We start from the raw sequence: 17,093 nt of genomic DNA, 5'->3' as shown, positions 1-17,093 counted from the left end.
TTTGTGCTGCCTTCTGGCTTATGTTCAGTTTAGCAGTCTGTCACCAACCTTGTATTTGGGAGTGTCTTATTTGCTTACTGTGTAAACAGTTAAATTCACGTAAAATACTTTGCAAGCTGGAGGTCTTCAGCATAGACACTTCACAGGCAGGTCGAAACATCAGGTTCTGTTACTTCAACTTAATTAATTAAGTACTTATAATTTATTTCTCTTTATAGGAATATAAAATTCTTGTTTGGTCAAATATATGTTTCTTAATTCCTAATTTGTCTGCTTTATCAGTAACTACAGATTAGATAAAGTGAAGTAGTCATGAATAATACAATCTAAGCTTGAAATCAATAAATATTTAGTGACGAAAAAGAGCCAGACTTCACTCTAATGAGGTTACCATTAATTTATATTATTTTATTAATCTTGAGATAAGGTCAAATTTGTTGTAATGACACAAACAATGTTACTGTATCTATTTATTCTATTAAACATTTTATCTTCATGCCCTGGGCTTTCATGCACAGGTGAGCTCTCTGAAATAGTAAACAGAGTTCTTGTATTTTTAATGAACACATGAAAGGTTATGTAGGCATAAAGATAATGTGAAATCTTTGTCTGATGCTTTGCCATATGTCAACACAGTGAATTGTGAGGAGAAAGAGACAGGTGTTTTGCCTCAAAACGTTTTCAGCAATAATGGAATGATTCAGCCATAGAAAGAAGGAGCACACATGCAAAAGTAAACCACGGTTAGCCACAAGTGTTTGCTGAGCTTATGTTCAGGCATAGTCAGTTAAAATATGATGTTGCATCTGCTGAGACAGATACTATGCTCAGCAAGAAAAGTCTTTCATTTGTCCTGTGGATCTACTTTCTCTGGAGTCCATTTACATAAGCAGAATAGGTTATGCAGCGTTCTTGTTTGTTTTAGTGGATAATGCGCTTTTATCCTATTTGATGGTGTTAGATCAGTTTACCTGTAAATTTCTGTCACTGTCTAAAATATCAAACCATTTCATTATGATCATTTGATCAAACTGGAAACGGTTAATGGTATAGACACAAACTGCTAAAAGAAAGGACCATAAAATATTAGGAGAAATAAATTATATAATTACTATTTTTGGACTTACTAAATATAAATTAAAGTACTGACCAGCACAAATTCAACATATGATCTAGTCCACCTATTAGGTTTCATTACCACCTCTGATGATAGTGGGTCCTGACAAATGAATCATTCTTGTTGACATAGCTCTTTATGAAGATTGCATGAATGTTTGGATAGCCACATTAAAGAGATAAGTGAAAAACGTCTGTCAAGGGATTATTGCCATGAAAGATTATATTGCACAGAGCTTTTTCTTTCTCTCTTCACAAACTGATAGATGGCTTTACTCAAATAAGTTATTGCTGTCATGGCAAAAGGAAAGTACAGTCTCTGTTAGTTCCAAGGTTTTAGTGTATAAATAATCTTGCCTTTACACAGTTTTAAAATAGTCTAAATCCAACATCAAGGCTCCCAAGCAACACAGATTTAAAAATTCACAATAGGTACATAAAATCCTTAAAAGTACCATTACAATAATGAAATAAGACAAATGATCAGAAGCTTAAAGAACTACTAATGGACAAAATGTATTTTTTAATTTTTTTTAGAAATTAGCATGGTAGTTTATAATAAAGTAGTGCATAATTGTAAAACAGAAGTAAAATCAAATGTGGTCTCTAAAATTACTTACAATAAAAAATGTGAAAGTCGTGGTGGGATTTTGTATTTAGACCCATATCTAACTGCATTTACAGCTGCAATTTCTCTTGTTTATGCCTCTGCATTTTCTGCATATCTAAATACATACTTTCACTTGTTTCCTTATTAAATAAGCAAAATCTCAATCACACTGAATAGACAGTCAGTGAGTAAAACATTTTAAATTGTTGCCTCAGAATCTCAGTCTGAACTTTAATTAGATCATTCCAACTCTTAAACTATTCCATCACAGCTCTGGTTGTTGGTTTGGATCCTGTCCAGCTTTATGGAGAATGTCTACAACACCCTTATGTCTTCTGCTCCATTTAACAGCTTTATTTCCAGTTACCCCATATTGATCTCTGAGATACTCTGACAAGCTTCCCTGTCCTTGTTAAGTAAAGCATCCTGATACTGCCATCACCATATTTTTACCACAGGGGGATGTGCTTATTTTATGCGCAGAATTTTCGCAAAAAAATCTGGCTAGTTCCTGTTTTCAAACTGCACACATGTCATCTGAAGGCTTTCAACAATCCTTCTTGCCGGTCTTCCATCAAAGTTTGATTCATGGAATGCATGGCTAATAGTTCAACAGATTCTCCCACCCAAGTTGTGGATCTCTGCATGTCCTCTAGAGAGTTCATGGGCCTCTTGGTATCTCATTACTTTCCTGCAAACTTCTATACTTCTACATGCCCGTTGTGTGGTATTTGTTCACTTATGTTCCCAGACAAATGTTTTAGGCCTTCACAGAATGGCTGGATTTATGCTAGGTTAAACTGGGGTTCATTTAAAGGAATCAGCGTAAAGTGGTGAATATGAGCACATGTTGCACCTTTCAGATTTTTATGTTAGTTACAAATTTTCTTTCTAGTGTGTGTGTTTCTAATTTTGTATGTATCCATTTCCTTTGAATTCACCTTGGTTTATAGCATAAAACTACACTAAAACTCTGCATTTTGTGGTTGTAGTGTGAAAAAAATGTGAGAAAGGTTCAAACTGTATGAATGTCTTTTGTGAGACACTGCTTTTCTTTTGCAAGATACTGTAGTTTTTTCTTTTTAAGGAAAGTCTGCGAGCCTTCCCCAAATCATTCATGCAAGTTTACAAAACAGATTGTAGATAAGTGCACAGAAATCACAGGGGTATCACATATTTCTGAAAGGGCATTTTCTGTCACATCTTTGGGTGACTTTTTGGGGGATTATGTCAAGGGGACACCAAAGATGTAAATAGAAAGTCTTGGGGTCAGAGTCAGCATGCCCATTTGCTGTTTGCCAGAGCTCCCTTAGTCCCCTGTCATCTGGCTTTTTAATGTCTAATATAGTGAAAATGTCATGAATAGTATCTCTCAAATGGCACTGCAAGAAAACTACTATTTTTATACTTTGCATCTAATATATATATATATATATATATATATATATATATATATATATATATATATATATATATATATATATATATATATATATATATATATATATATATATATATATATATATATATATATATATATATGTACGGTATATAGATATGGACAAAGGACAATGGGTGTCTTCTGATTTTTTTTTTTATTGTACAGGATGTTGACAGTATTTTGTGAAATACATGACACATGGAGGTCAACATAATTACAAAGCATGGAGTTCATAACTTACTTTGACAACTTTTAAAATCCCAATGGTATTGAGTTTTTAATGTTGATATTATGAGGTAGAGAGAGACATTCTTGAAAGCTACTGAGATTTGTACCTGTACCTCAGTAATGTAAGAATGAGGTGAGAGGGATTCAATTTTTAGCTGTTCACACATAAAAAAAAATAAACAACAGCAATTTGTCAGCTTGAAACAATGTGCTGATGACTCAGAATGATTTGTCCGACGACACCCTGAGCACATCTTTAATGGAACTGCCAAAGAAATACTTGTGAGAGCTCCTGACAGCTTTTGATTATGTGAAGATTTTAAGGTTAGCTCCACCCGAACCCCTGCCATCATCATAATCTGCCTCACCCATAGCTGAGCAACACCATATTTTCTTTTGCAATCCAGCCAGTGTGGGATTAGGTCCAAATGAATGTGGTGGAAAAATAATGGCTCCCATTCCCAGAATGTTCATCATGTCTTGTGAAAACAGTAAAGAAATATAGGCAAAATTCCCAAAGCTGTGATTAAAACTACTTATAAAACTTAGAAAATGCTGTTCTCTTGAGGCTGTAGAAGCCAATCTAGGAAACCCTGCTGTTTCCATGTTTCCTTTCATCATGCATAAGGTTTGGAATTATGAACAAGATAGAGTGTATGCAGGAAAACATTATGGTTTGTGTCAAAATGAATACATCATATTCTGGATTACAACTGGACAAGGCCTAACAGCACATCACTGTGTTTGTAGACCTTTACCTGTGGTGCTTGATGCAAGAGAAATCTTTAAAAAAATGATGTTCACAAATGAAATTAATTAATTATGAAATATAGCAGAGATTGCATATCATGCCTTACAGACATTTTATTTGCAGTTGATCTCAGGAGCAGTGAGAGACTTTATAGAAAACCATAGCTTTTTTGTTTTTGATGACTTAAATTTTAAGGTAAAACAAAAATAAAACCAAGCAAACTGTAAAGGCAAACCGATTCGAAATAAAAGCCAAAAGAATATGAAGAGATGTGATGTTCATTTATATTGCCAATGGCAGAAAGAACTCTTTGATGGAACTCAAGGGAGGGCTCAATATCTGTGCATTCACAGCATTTCTTGTGCTTGTAGTAACTTAAGATCCCCAAATGAATGCTGTCAAGAAAAAAAAACATTCAATTTTTCAAAATCCCTGTCTCCCCATGCATAATAAAGGCTGAAAGACTTGCAGCAACTCAAATCTTACTCAAATGTACTGTATGTATGTATGTATGTATGTATGTATGTATGTATGTATGTATGTATGTATGTATGTATGTATGTATGTATGTATGTATGTATGTATGTATGTATGTATGTATGTATGTATGTATGTATGTATGTATGTATGTATGTATGTATGTATGTATGTATGTATGTATGTATGTATGTGTATGTATGTATGTATGTATGTATGTATGTATGTATGTATGTGTGTATGTATGTATGTATGTGTGTATGTATGTATATATGTGTGTATGTATGTATGTATGTATGTATGTATGTATGTATGTATGTATGTATGTATGTATGTATGTATGTATGTATGTATGTATGTATGTATGTATGTATGTATGTATGTATGTATGTATGTATGTATGTATGTATGTATGTATGTATGTATGTATGTATGTATGTATGTATGTATGTATGTATGTATGTGTGTATGTATGTATGTATGTGTGTATGCGTGTATGTATGTATATATGTGTGTATGTATGTATATGTGTGTATGTATGTATGTATGTATGTATGTATGTATGTATGTATGTATGTATGTATGTATGTATGTATGTATGTATGTATGTATGTATGTATGTATGTATGTATGTATGTGTGTATGTATGTATGTATGTGTGTATGCGTGTATGTATGTATATATGTGTGTATGTATGTATGTATGTATGTATGTATGTATGTATGTATGTATGTATGTATGTATGTATGGATGGATGTATGGGATGGATGGATGGATGGATGGATGGATGGATGGATGGATGGATGGATGGATGGAGATGTAGGGGTGTGTGTGTAGTCTCCCTAAATCAAGATTAATGATTTAGGGAAATACAGACACTCAAAAAAAAGATAAGTCATTCTTAATGCATTTGTTTCGGCACAATCCTGGAAATTGAGTGTTATTTTAAAGGTGGTGGGGGCAGGGAGGGCAAGTTAATGTCATCTGTCTAAACATTAGCATGTGTGCAGCCTGGACACCTGTTTCTGTGTGTTGGAAACTTTGATTTGCTGGAGCTCACTTTAGGAAAGCTGATGTGAAAAGTGTCTTTATTTTTTTTATTTTATTTAGTTTGGCGTATGTATTTGACATCTCAAGGAAATCCAGTTTTCACTGAATTTAATTTTGCAGAGAAAGCTCACAAGACCTGTAGACATGTTGACATTCAGCTTAACAGTGAATGTTCAAGCTGTTGGCTTCCACATTTAAGTGTAGTATTGTGTGTTTTAATCTTTTTACTAAAATAGCATGCTATGAATGGCAAAAGGATGGGAGCCGACAAGATTGACACAACATACATTCAATCTATATTACTGCTTACAGCCCCACAAAAAAATTTATTCACACAGGACGTGTTAAAGAGAAACATTCACCAACTCAACATGATGTGCATTAAAAAACACACCTGCGTTATTTCCAATTAAATATGAAGTTCCTGCTTGCTAGCTAACTCATCAAGTTAGAGCTTCCAGATGTCATTATTTACCTACTGTATTTTGTTCAGATGCATCAGTGATTCAGATAAAGCTATCCAGTTCAGAAATCTGTTTGTGCAAGAGGCATCCAGTATTTGTAAAAAGTGACATTGACATCTGTAAATTGATAAGCAACCCCTAATATCTCATTTGTAAACATTCAAGGAAAAAACTATGAAAGTTAATAGTGAAGAAGTCATAATTTAAAGTTAATCTCATACTGACCTGAATTTGATCATGGGACACTAACCATAAATGCTTTAAAACAGCTATTAAATTTTATGAAAAATGTATTTCATTTGTGAAAACAGTTTTAATCTTTTTAGGCATTAGAACCATCTGAGACTGAGACAATTGTGAAAACACACTATATAGATTTATGTGAATTATTTTTTATTACATTGAAAATTATTTTTCTAGAAAACAAGGTTTAAGTTTAAACAGCTTTTTTTGTGTGTGTTCTTAATGTTTGAACATTAGTACATTAGAAAAAAGTTATTTTCTTGCTATGCTGGCTTCTTCAGGAATGTGTGTGTATCTTTCTGTGAATGTAAGTGTCGGGAAGTAGAAAGAGGGGCTTGCCCAGGGTCGCATTTATACAAGAACCGCCGCTGCTGTCAATGGATTATGTCGGATAATCAGAGTGTATGGGGCTCATAATATGGTGTAATTGTCGTTGCTGGCAAGCTTTATCGTCTACATGCTGAAAAGGCAGGTATGACTTGGACCAAGATAAAAACTCTGGTGTGAACACCTTTTGTGTTGTCACATTCGCTTTTAATCTGGGGAGCACTTACTGCAAACAAGACACAAAAAGCCACATTATAGGCGAGCAAATCCATACGGTTCAGGCCTTTCTTCATTCAAATTGGAATAAATCACAATACATCAAACGGTAGTTAATTCCCGCACCTGCTCTGTTAATAAGAGAGCTTGTTTGAACTGCCTTCGGGCATTAATTTTCCCCTAATAAGAAAGCTTTCAGAGTGTTTGCAGAAGTCTCTGTCAGTGTATTTCAGTAATAATGACAGAGTGGGAGGGCCACTCAGTGCAACTAAAAAGGACGGCGATCGGAGCGGGCGATCCCACTGTGACTTTTATTTCCAAGTCCCGGAATCCGGAGCTGGACTGATCGTTATCACGCATGGATTATGGTTTTATTGCTGCTTTGATTTGTTTTTGCTTTAAAGGAAAGTGTATCAGCACCTGTAAGTAGCCCCTTACTCATTAAAATATTCCATTATAAGTTATATTGAAAAATAAATAAATAAATATATATATATATGAATATATACATATCTTTATACTGGGAATAACATCAAAACTCGCTTTATTACGGTGTCATTCTGTTTTATCCGGTCCTATGAAATTAAAGTTATTTTTGTTTTTATTTGTCCTGAACGCTCTAACTTCAAGGCACATGTCTCATAAGCTGCTGTCTTTCTCTTTTATTAACGCTCTCTCTGCCGCGGCAAGACAAACATGTAATCCGTCTCATTGCATCACTTACTCACAAAAAAGTGTAAGATTATGTCCTCAACAGAAAACAGCTCTAGATTTGGTGGTTATTAAAGAATATAAGCATGCAGCCAATCAGCGTTCGGACAGGGAAACACGCTTCTTTCCATAGCGACCGCTTAGTGTTAAACTACACTGCATTGAAGGGGAAAAAGTGTCCGAGGGGATGATGGAGAGAAAGTTAAATGCCTGAGTCTTGTCCGAGCTCCTTTCTCAAGCAGTGACACAATGACTTGGCTGCTACACTGTCGATTTAGAATTTAAATCGATGCAGGCTGACAGCAGATGTTTCATCATCTCGGTTGTCTATACCTTAAGAAAGAACCTGCAAGAAGCAAACGAAATCTTTTTTTGTAGAAAAAATAGTTTTATTTGAAGGGGTGGAAAAGGAGTAAATGCAGTGCAATGTTTTGCATTGCAAAACTAGGCTACACAGGAATAACATAACGCCTTCTCACAGACAGACATGTGATACCTGCGCTGGGCTGCTTGTCTACTACCCATGCATGCTTGAAGTTTTAAGTAGCAGTCGCCTCATCTCCAAATGCCATGACAGCCTTCTGCGGGCCTGCATGCAAAACTTTATGATCCAGTGGGAGATGAGCATGTGCACCCATGGAAATTAATCTCTGCAGGAATATCTATTTGGACTAGACAGTGAAGGTGTAAAAGAAAGTTAAATGAAGAATTGCTACTAGTTGCAGTGTACAAATAAAAGTTAGGTTTTGTATTTTGTTGAGTTTTGTGGCTTTTGCCCACAAACCAGATACTGAGCAACCCTAAGAAGGATCAGCCCGGGAATTTAACTGGCATTAAAAGTTAGATGGTTAAACTGTTTATTCAATCTGGTATTATAGTCCATTAACTGAGTTATAGTCCATTAACTGAGGCTCAAAAGTTACTCTTTACATTGAAAAAAAAATAATTATATACATGTTTCTTTATGATATTTTACACCATTTTCTTTCACTTGTTACCATCATGTTTATATGCACGTTTTATTCAGCTCAGAAATTACTCACATCTGATACTGCTTCAATTTAGAAACTCATCCACAGTTACTTCATTCACACTGAAGCTTTTACTCTGGTATGCATGCTATCCTGAAGATTCGTTTGGCAGCTTAGGCAAATATCCGAACTGAAGGTTTCCAACTTTCATCCTTACAAGTCACATTCTTGATGAAGACCCCTTCAGAAATGTTCTAGATCAAAGCACTTGAGAGTGCCAAGAGACAGAGATCAAGGGTTTTGTATTATGAAAGCCACACACAGAGAGCGATGGAAACATAGTTTCAGCTTCCTGTTTAGGTGGCGTCATGACCCATCAATTTTATTTTCAGGGCAACTGATACTTAATGGAGATTTGACATTAAGAGGAAATATGTATTTTATCATAAGGTGTTATTAAAAACTCTAAGATCCATTTTCATTTTAATTCTTTGGAGAAACAAACAGACTGGAATTTAAGCTCTACAGACTTTTATCCATATGATGTGCAGAACCAGCTCTACACTGGTCAAGAAGTATAATAATGACCAAACTGAGTGGATGTCAACAGTTATGACAAAACTCCATAAATAATGCAATTACCTTGTAATTACTATGTCAAAAATTCTATATTGTAGAAATGGGTTGGTATGAGATTCTCAGGGCATGACAATGTGAATTTGAAAAACTTCAATTTCACAATAATGTGAGAATAATGTAAATAATGTGTAAATAATGTGATTTGATTGCTACATTTTAAACAGTAAACCACCAATTATTTGTACAAGTGATAAAATAGTGCAACATTTCACAGAGATTCCAAGCCTTATTTTTTCATTTAATGAAACCATTATTTATTTTTTTATAACTATGCTTGATCGTAAAAAGTAATCCTACTTCATGTTTAGATTTTTAACACCCATTCTGAACTGGGAATTCTTAACCAAACCAAAGTTCCATCTGAAGTAAAGTAACCCCAGATTATGATACTGCCAATATCTTTAACTGTAGACATGGTGTTGTTTTTAGTGATGAGCATTGTTGATTTTGTGCCAAACATACCTTTCGAAATAATAACCATGAGCTCCTGCTTGGTTTGATCAGACATCAACAGAGTTGTGACATGCAGAATGCGACCAGTACTTCTTGAATATATTTGCAACTTCGTCAGTGTTGATTTATTAGCATAACGACAATCAAATCCACCTTATAACTGCTGAATATTCTTTTGACTAATACCTTAGTACAATGAGTTTTTTTTTTTGATCCTTTGTAACCTTCCTGTAAGCCTTAGCTTCATCTAAGCTCTGCATGATTAAATGCCACAAAACCCCAAGTAGGATAGCTGAAATTTATTTCAGGTTAATCAGATTCAGGTCTTTATTTAACAACACTAAATCCTCTGATTCACAGCCTTAAAATAGTATTTTTAGGGTGTGATTAAAACAAAAATTTATCTTAACAAAATAGTTTAAGGGTGTGTACATTTATGCAATTAGTTGTAAAAGATTGCATACTCATTTAAGAGCCATCCTAAAGTTTGAATATTTTATAAGGTCACCTTGGCTAACAAGCTACAACTCAACATTTAACACGAAAAAAGCTACGGGGGGCCGTGCCGTGGTGGTTTAGTGGTTAGCGCGACCCGTATTTGGAGGCCTTGAGTCCTCGACGCAGCCGTTGCGGGTTCGACTCCCGGACGACGTTTGCCGCATGTCTTCCCTCCTCTCCTTCCCCGTTTCCTGTCAGTCTACTGTGATATAAGGGACACTAGAGCCCACAAAAAAGACCCCCTGGAGGGGTAAAAAAAAAAAAAAAGCTACAGGCTAATAATCTTACTGTTGTACACTGTTGACATCTGCATTCATCACAGGGTCTTAGATGCTAATGAGATCATAGGAATGAAAAGTACAAAGGTGCAGTCTCCTTGATGACTGGCACCTTTTGAAACCTCTGATTACACATTAGTCAGGAGTGAATTATTTCTATTTGCTTTTAGCATAATTTACCATTAGGGTACAACATTTATTTCCACAGTAGTGCAACTTTCATTAAAGCTAAGAAACCCGATCAAAAGACAAAATATAACAGACATTTTCCCTTTTTAGATGTAAGAAATGTTTAGAAGTTTCTGTCATAAACTTTCTAAGCTACAACAATGAAGTCCAGCAGTTTCTCCTGGTGAGATGAATGAAACTAATTAAAGTCGGTTACTACTGCAACCAGGATAATAGGCCTATATTAGAAGTATGTTTAGCCCATTGTTTGCCTCTCCTTGCTATTAATTAGTGTGATAGCTGAAAGCGATCACTGTTATCTTCTCTCTGTATTGTTCTATTTTACCCCATCTGTGCATGGTTTGCTCTGCACACTTAAAAAAACAAAACAAAAAAAAAACCACTCTTCATTCTAAAGCTATTTTTACTTTTTATTATTATTATTTGAATGTTCATCTGCTGGGCCAATACAGACAAATCTATCAAACTCTAAGGAACTATTCATCCCATAATACAACTTTTCTCCTTTAGTAATAATAAATTAGAAGGTTTTTTTTGTTGTTGCACCAAGATGTCCACTGTGTATGAATGATTACATCATCCTTTACCTTAACACCTGTAGTTTTGAATCCTTTGCCATTGGGTCATTTTGGGACAGCAGTAGCCATGTTTGGACAAGATACTGGAGAGCAATCCTTCGAAGCTGATGTCACACATGCATGTTTCTTTTAGGAATTCTAGGAATTGTGTAAAATTCAATTTATTTATCCAGTTCAGTTTATTTATACAGTGCGAGTTCACTACAAGTTTGATCACATAGCACTTTATAAGATAAACAGGTCTGAATTCATATCTAAATATATACCAATACTGAGGTCAGTTCAGTCATCTCAACAGATCTTAATTAAATCCTGGTTTTGATACAATGTGGCATTTATATATCTATTTTCAGCAGTAATTTCTTTCATGATTTTTTCCAAGGAAGGAGACAAAATCAAACACTGAATGAGAGGATGCCATCAGCAGACAGAGAAAACAAGTTACTGGTATAAATGTTTTGCTGATTACCATTTACAGGAAACAGACAAATAAAACAGTACATATAAAACACCAGACCATGTGTAACTTCTGTGAAGAAAAACAAAAAACAAAACAAGCAATAACTGCTGACAAAACACAGTAGGAAAGAAGAAGGATAAATATTTGATTGAGAAAAATACTGAATACTAAATTATATCTATATGCTACAGATTTTGTTTGCCTTAAGATAACAAAAAACAAACATTGTTTTTACTCAGTAGGTCTTGAAAAAGTAAAAGCACTACACAATTTTCTGAATTAAGAAATGACTGTCTTTGCTTAATAGTGTTTGCATCATTTGACAAAAAAAAGGTGGGCTTTGTGGAATGTCTGGATTATGTTGTAGAAGTAGGACTGCCTATTAAAAGGATGACTGTAACTGGTTTGTTGTTGTCATTATCTTCTAATTGGTTTACTTGATTACAACCAAATGCATTTCACCTATGCAAGATAGGATCCTTATTACGCCCAACGCTTTGTTCTATTCGCCTTGGAAATTGGAACTCGTAACTGGAGACGGCATTACATCCGAGATGGGAGCACTCTAAATTTAATTGCAGATCAAAAAACATTTGGCATTTGCAAATTATTTTAGTGCTAACAACTGATAGCAATACAAGAAAGTAACAATGTATATCTCTGTATTTTATTGGTTCAAATATTAAACATATCCTTGCTCATTTAGATGTTGTACAGTGCTGTGTGTGTCACTGGTTTAATGGAATTCAACCCCCCTAATCAACTAATGAATAGTTTCCACCAGCAACTTTCACTGCATTGTATGTTTGCAGGAGTATTATTGGCTAATTAACTAACAGCAGCTCAGGGTTAAGCTTTGTTCACACTGCATGGGTTTTGGGGAAGTGTTAGTGATCAGTCGGCATGGTGAGTTGGCACAAAAATCTTTGTTAGATGGGGTAAACTCTGGAGGAGTGTGTAATTGTGTGAAGGGAGCCAACCCAACTCCACCTCAGTCACGGTCAAATAAACAGGTCTCAGTTTTTTGCGCTCAATCTGGCTGCAATTGGTACGTGTGAACTTATCAATGGTTAATCTACAAATAACAAAATTCAAACACCTCATTGATTACAATCATATAGTCATATATAACCGCCAAAACAACAGAGAAACTTGGATGTTTAAGACAAAAAGCAGTAAAAAAGAGTTTAAGAAGTATATCTTGTGAGAACTTATTGATGTAAAACTAATAGTTTACATAATGTACATGAAGGCAATTAACAAACTGACATTTCTGGAAAAACTGAATGAAATATTGACTGTAGTATGACATACAAGAAACCTATTTATCAGAAACGCTAAGCAATCCACAGATGGATAACGATAACATATAAAGATGATACTGTTATGGATTGCTAAAATTGTTCCAAAATCCTCAAATGACCTCAAATAAATGTTATAAATTCTCAACATTAGTGTAGCAAAAAACTTATGTGGAATATGTACTTTCTGAAAATATGCTTCTTAAACTCTTCAGATATCAAAGATTTAAGCCGTTTTGTTTGAGCACATTGAAGTCAGTTTGAAATATTTCTTTAAAGTTTTGGTCCTTGCTTTTCTTGGTTTAAAAGCAAGTCTGCTTATTTTTTTCTGCTTTTTGGAAATTATGAGTTTGGACAAGGTTGAATAGCGCCTACACGGTTCTGTGAATATCATGAAAGTTCAAGGTGTAAAAGTCTTTTAGCAGCTTCCTGAAGCTTTTTGCAAACTTCCTCACCCTGGAAAACCTTACTCCAATAGTACACTGTCTTGATTCTTGGGTTGTACATTTGTTGACATCAATGACAGTAATTATGTTTTTCAAAATAAGCTATATACTTGAATTATGTCAATACTTCTAAAATGAATTTTAAAGCAATGTTGTTATACTGTTTTGCAGCTTTGCAGGTGGGCTGTGTTTCGGCATCAGAGCCATGAATTGCTACTTGATAAGAGGGGTTGCTTTCGTCTGGATTGTGAACTTTGTTCCCTGTGCTTTTGGAATGGTTGTGAGCGAACAAACAGGTATGTTAGTTTGTTGGTAATTCTTTTTCATCCCAAGTTCTGAAAAGCTTTAAAAAGATGATACCATTTAAGGATAAATGTAATGCATGAAAGATTTAGCATTGAAGTGTGAAACCTTTAAAAAAGTATTAATCCTTATGAGTATTATTTAAAATCTAAAGTATAACCAAGGAGATTAAGGGAGAATGTCTGACAATAATTCATTGGAGTTTTACATTCAGAAAAACAATTTAAATGCACAATTTAAACCATAGCCTCAAAACATTTTACTTGGCTGCTTTTCTATAGGTGGTGTATGTCCCTCTTTGAGTGTTGAGGATTACAGATTTTCTGATGTTTTGGACCGTCCTTTACAGATTACAGGTAAATGCTGGTATAAAATGTTTTATTCATTGAGAAATCTACTATAAGTTTATATTATGACACATTATGGCTTTGTTCACAGGATTTGATCTCACAGAAAAATTTCTTCTCCGAAAGGGAACAGTTACAGAAGACCTGCCATCATTTCGACTGGGAAGCAGCCCTCTTATAAAACCAACGAAGTAAGTTGGTTTTAAAAAAATTGGATGTCCTATTGCAGATTATTGTTTTTCTTCCTGTAATATTGATTTAAAAAGAGGACAGGGGAGAATGTTCCAGTTATTGAGGAATAATATTTTGGGGCCTTTCTTTGAAAGCATACTTCAGTGAGTTGGAAAAGAAATGCTTTGACATGGGATTCACTATGTTGTTATTTTCCATGACCATGGTATAGTGAGCCAAACCTTTACTAAGCATAATTACTGAGACGGTCATGGGAGTGTGGCTGTTCAGTTGACATGGGTTTTATGGCTCAGGAGTTCTAACAATTATTCTAAAATGTACATTGTTTGGGTAGCTGCAGGAGTGTGTGGTGCTTGGCTAGCGCTTTGTCGGACCACAGCAAGAGTTGTGTCCGCACAAAGTCTGGCTTGTTACCAGTGTAAAGTGAACTGTACCAGTGCTGATGCTTGTCACCAATCCTGTTTGTGATGTTCATGAACAACAGCTAAAAGTGTACTCATATAGAAGAGAGTATCTGGTTTGGGAACCTCAGAGTCTCATCTTTGCTTTTAGGAGATAACGTGGTTCTTTTGCTATCCTCAAGCCATGACCTTTTGAATGCACTGGTAATTAAAAGCAGAGCTGATTTTCTCCTGTATCAAAAGTAATTAGTTAAAGTGGTTCAGATATCTAATCTAGATCTGTTGTGGGTGCATTCCTTTGAAGGTCTTCTGGGAATTTTATTCTGGTTGGTGACACCAAGGAAATATTAGAATTTGCAGGAGGATCTACGTACATCTCCCTTCTGGCCTGGAAATGCTTCAGGTTTCCCAAACACAAATGTTCTGGAGATTGTCTCTGGTAAGAAGGATGTCTGGTTATGTTTGCTACCTGATCTTGGATGGACAATGGATGGTTTTCTTGTATTCAGATCTGGTGATTTTATCGAAGAAATTGTATCGTTACAAAATTCATGAAAGAGTTGAACTGAGGCAACCCACATATATCATGTTCAGAGCAAAAGTCCCATTTACCTCATTTAGTAAGGGCAAGCAGTGAGGTGAACTTGCTGACAGAGAATAATTTGAATTAATATATATTGCATTTATTCAAGAAATCTCCTTGAGGCTGAATGTGGGACGTAAAGGGACATAAAATCCAGATTATGTATAATAAGGTAGGAATATTAAAATAACTCTGTAAATGACACACTTAGGTGTCGTTTTTTTGGGAGATCATTATTCTCCAGCTAACTGGGTGGATGGTAAGATTTTTCTATGCTAATGAGAATTTGTTTAAGTGGCCATCTTATTTAATATATTATGAAGGCCTATGTCATTTATGACTTGGCTTACTCTGATGTTCTGGAAGTTCTTAAGACAATCATTCTTTCCTGGCCTTTCATTATAACACTCAAAGTGAATACTGTCATTCTTCAAGGAGGGCTGGGTATTTTTAGTATTTTTACATTCACTTGTAAACATTTACTGCCACCCTCCTGCTTGCTGGTTTAATGTATCTTTGAGCCAGATGATTTGCAGTCTGCTTTTCCCTTCTGTCAGCCAACTGAAAATATATTTATGTTTAAGTCCTCTCGCTCAGTCTGGACCCCTAACGCAAGTAGATGTTGGTTTTGCAGGGACTCTGCTGGCCGTGTTGTTGGTTATAGTGGCAAGGCTGTGATCCCGCTCATATCCAATTATCTAAGTACTTTGACAGGTGACAGAGCATATCAGCTCAGGAGGGAAGGTGAGGGCAGTTGCACGTATAGAACAAAGCCCCCTCAGCTGCTGCCCCTGCCGCAAAAAGCATTGCTCACCGTGTTCGGGGTGGGGGGATATGCAGCCCCATGCTTTATTCTCCAGATCCAGCTGACGATCAGCCAGCTCCTCGACACAGTGCACATTATGGGACATAGATCACGGCTGACACACTCTTCAAGCAGTTATGTGAAGTGACAAATTGCCTGCCATAATGCACTGTGCACTCATCCATACAGCGGTAAAGTTTAGTAACAGTTGCTTACTCTCTTTAGAAACATCTGTGTTTCGTCTGCGTCTGTTTACATCTTAATCCGTGTTTATAATCATATATGATTCATTTATTAAAATGCAGTTGAATATGTCACTGCTATCTACACTGCAGATTTTCTTGTGCAGTAAGGATAATGAGCGTTTATAAGAGCGTGGTTTGCTTTGCTTAAAGATTTTGCAAATGAGTTTCCTTTTTTGCTGCGTGTTAGATAGCAGGCAGCCACACTTGAGTGGAGCTTTTTGCTTGTTTCTTTGTGCAGCATAATGAGTTGTAAAGCCAGAATGCAGGCTCATTATTGTATGTTTATTCAAATGTAGGCTTTCATATGCTTTGAGGGTGGGCTTTCAAAATTGCCATTGTTGTTTATGCATTGGTGAGACAATCAGAACCATTAAGTGAAAGTGGCAGCATTTTCTCTCTGACAGAGTCATTTTTCATCTTGAAATCGGAAATGAGCTATCATTTCTTTTGCAAGCAGCCACATATTTTCATAATTTGATACATGACCCACTGAGACAGAAAAACATGATATGGAATCAGGGTGTTCTGTGATTGGTTTCAGTTTGTGGTTTTCAGTAATTAGTGGCTGTTTTTTCACTTCTCTATCCGCCCGGCAAAACCTAATTGACTGATTTTCCAGAAAACGTGGTAATCCTGGAGATCCTTTTAATTCATCATGACTCATTTAGCATTTTCAGGAGAGAGAGGAATGTGAGCCAACTAAGTTAGTATTTGATGTTTGTTTGAACTGCAGCAATTTGACTCTGACTCATTTAAAAGAATCCACCAGG

At 35.5% G+C, this 17,093-nt stretch overlaps 1 protein-coding gene across 3 annotated transcripts in view; it reads left to right on the top strand.

Moving 5' to 3' along the window:
* Positions 1–7,246: 7,246 nt before the first annotated feature.
* Positions 7,247–17,093, top strand: part of col19a1 (collagen type XIX alpha 1 chain) — a 127,074-nt gene continuing 117,227 nt past the window's right edge. For all 3 annotated transcript variants that reach the window (XM_023328031.1, XM_023328030.1, XM_023328032.1), the window contains exons 1-4: positions 7,247–7,345; positions 13,619–13,743; positions 14,032–14,106; positions 14,189–14,288. In XM_023328031.1, coding sequence (XP_023183799.1) covers positions 13,653–13,743; positions 14,032–14,106; positions 14,189–14,288 — 266 coding nt within the window. In that variant the 5' untranslated portion in view covers positions 7,247–7,345; positions 13,619–13,652. The remainder of the gene's footprint in view (positions 7,346–13,618; positions 13,744–14,031; positions 14,107–14,188; positions 14,289–17,093) is intronic.

This window comes from Xiphophorus maculatus, chromosome 22 (genome assembly GCF_002775205.1).
Source record: "Xiphophorus maculatus strain JP 163 A chromosome 22, X_maculatus-5.0-male, whole genome shotgun sequence".
Classification (NCBI taxonomy): domain Eukaryota; kingdom Metazoa; phylum Chordata; class Actinopteri; order Cyprinodontiformes; family Poeciliidae; genus Xiphophorus; species Xiphophorus maculatus.
This window is presented reverse-complemented; position numbering and strand designations above follow the sequence as displayed.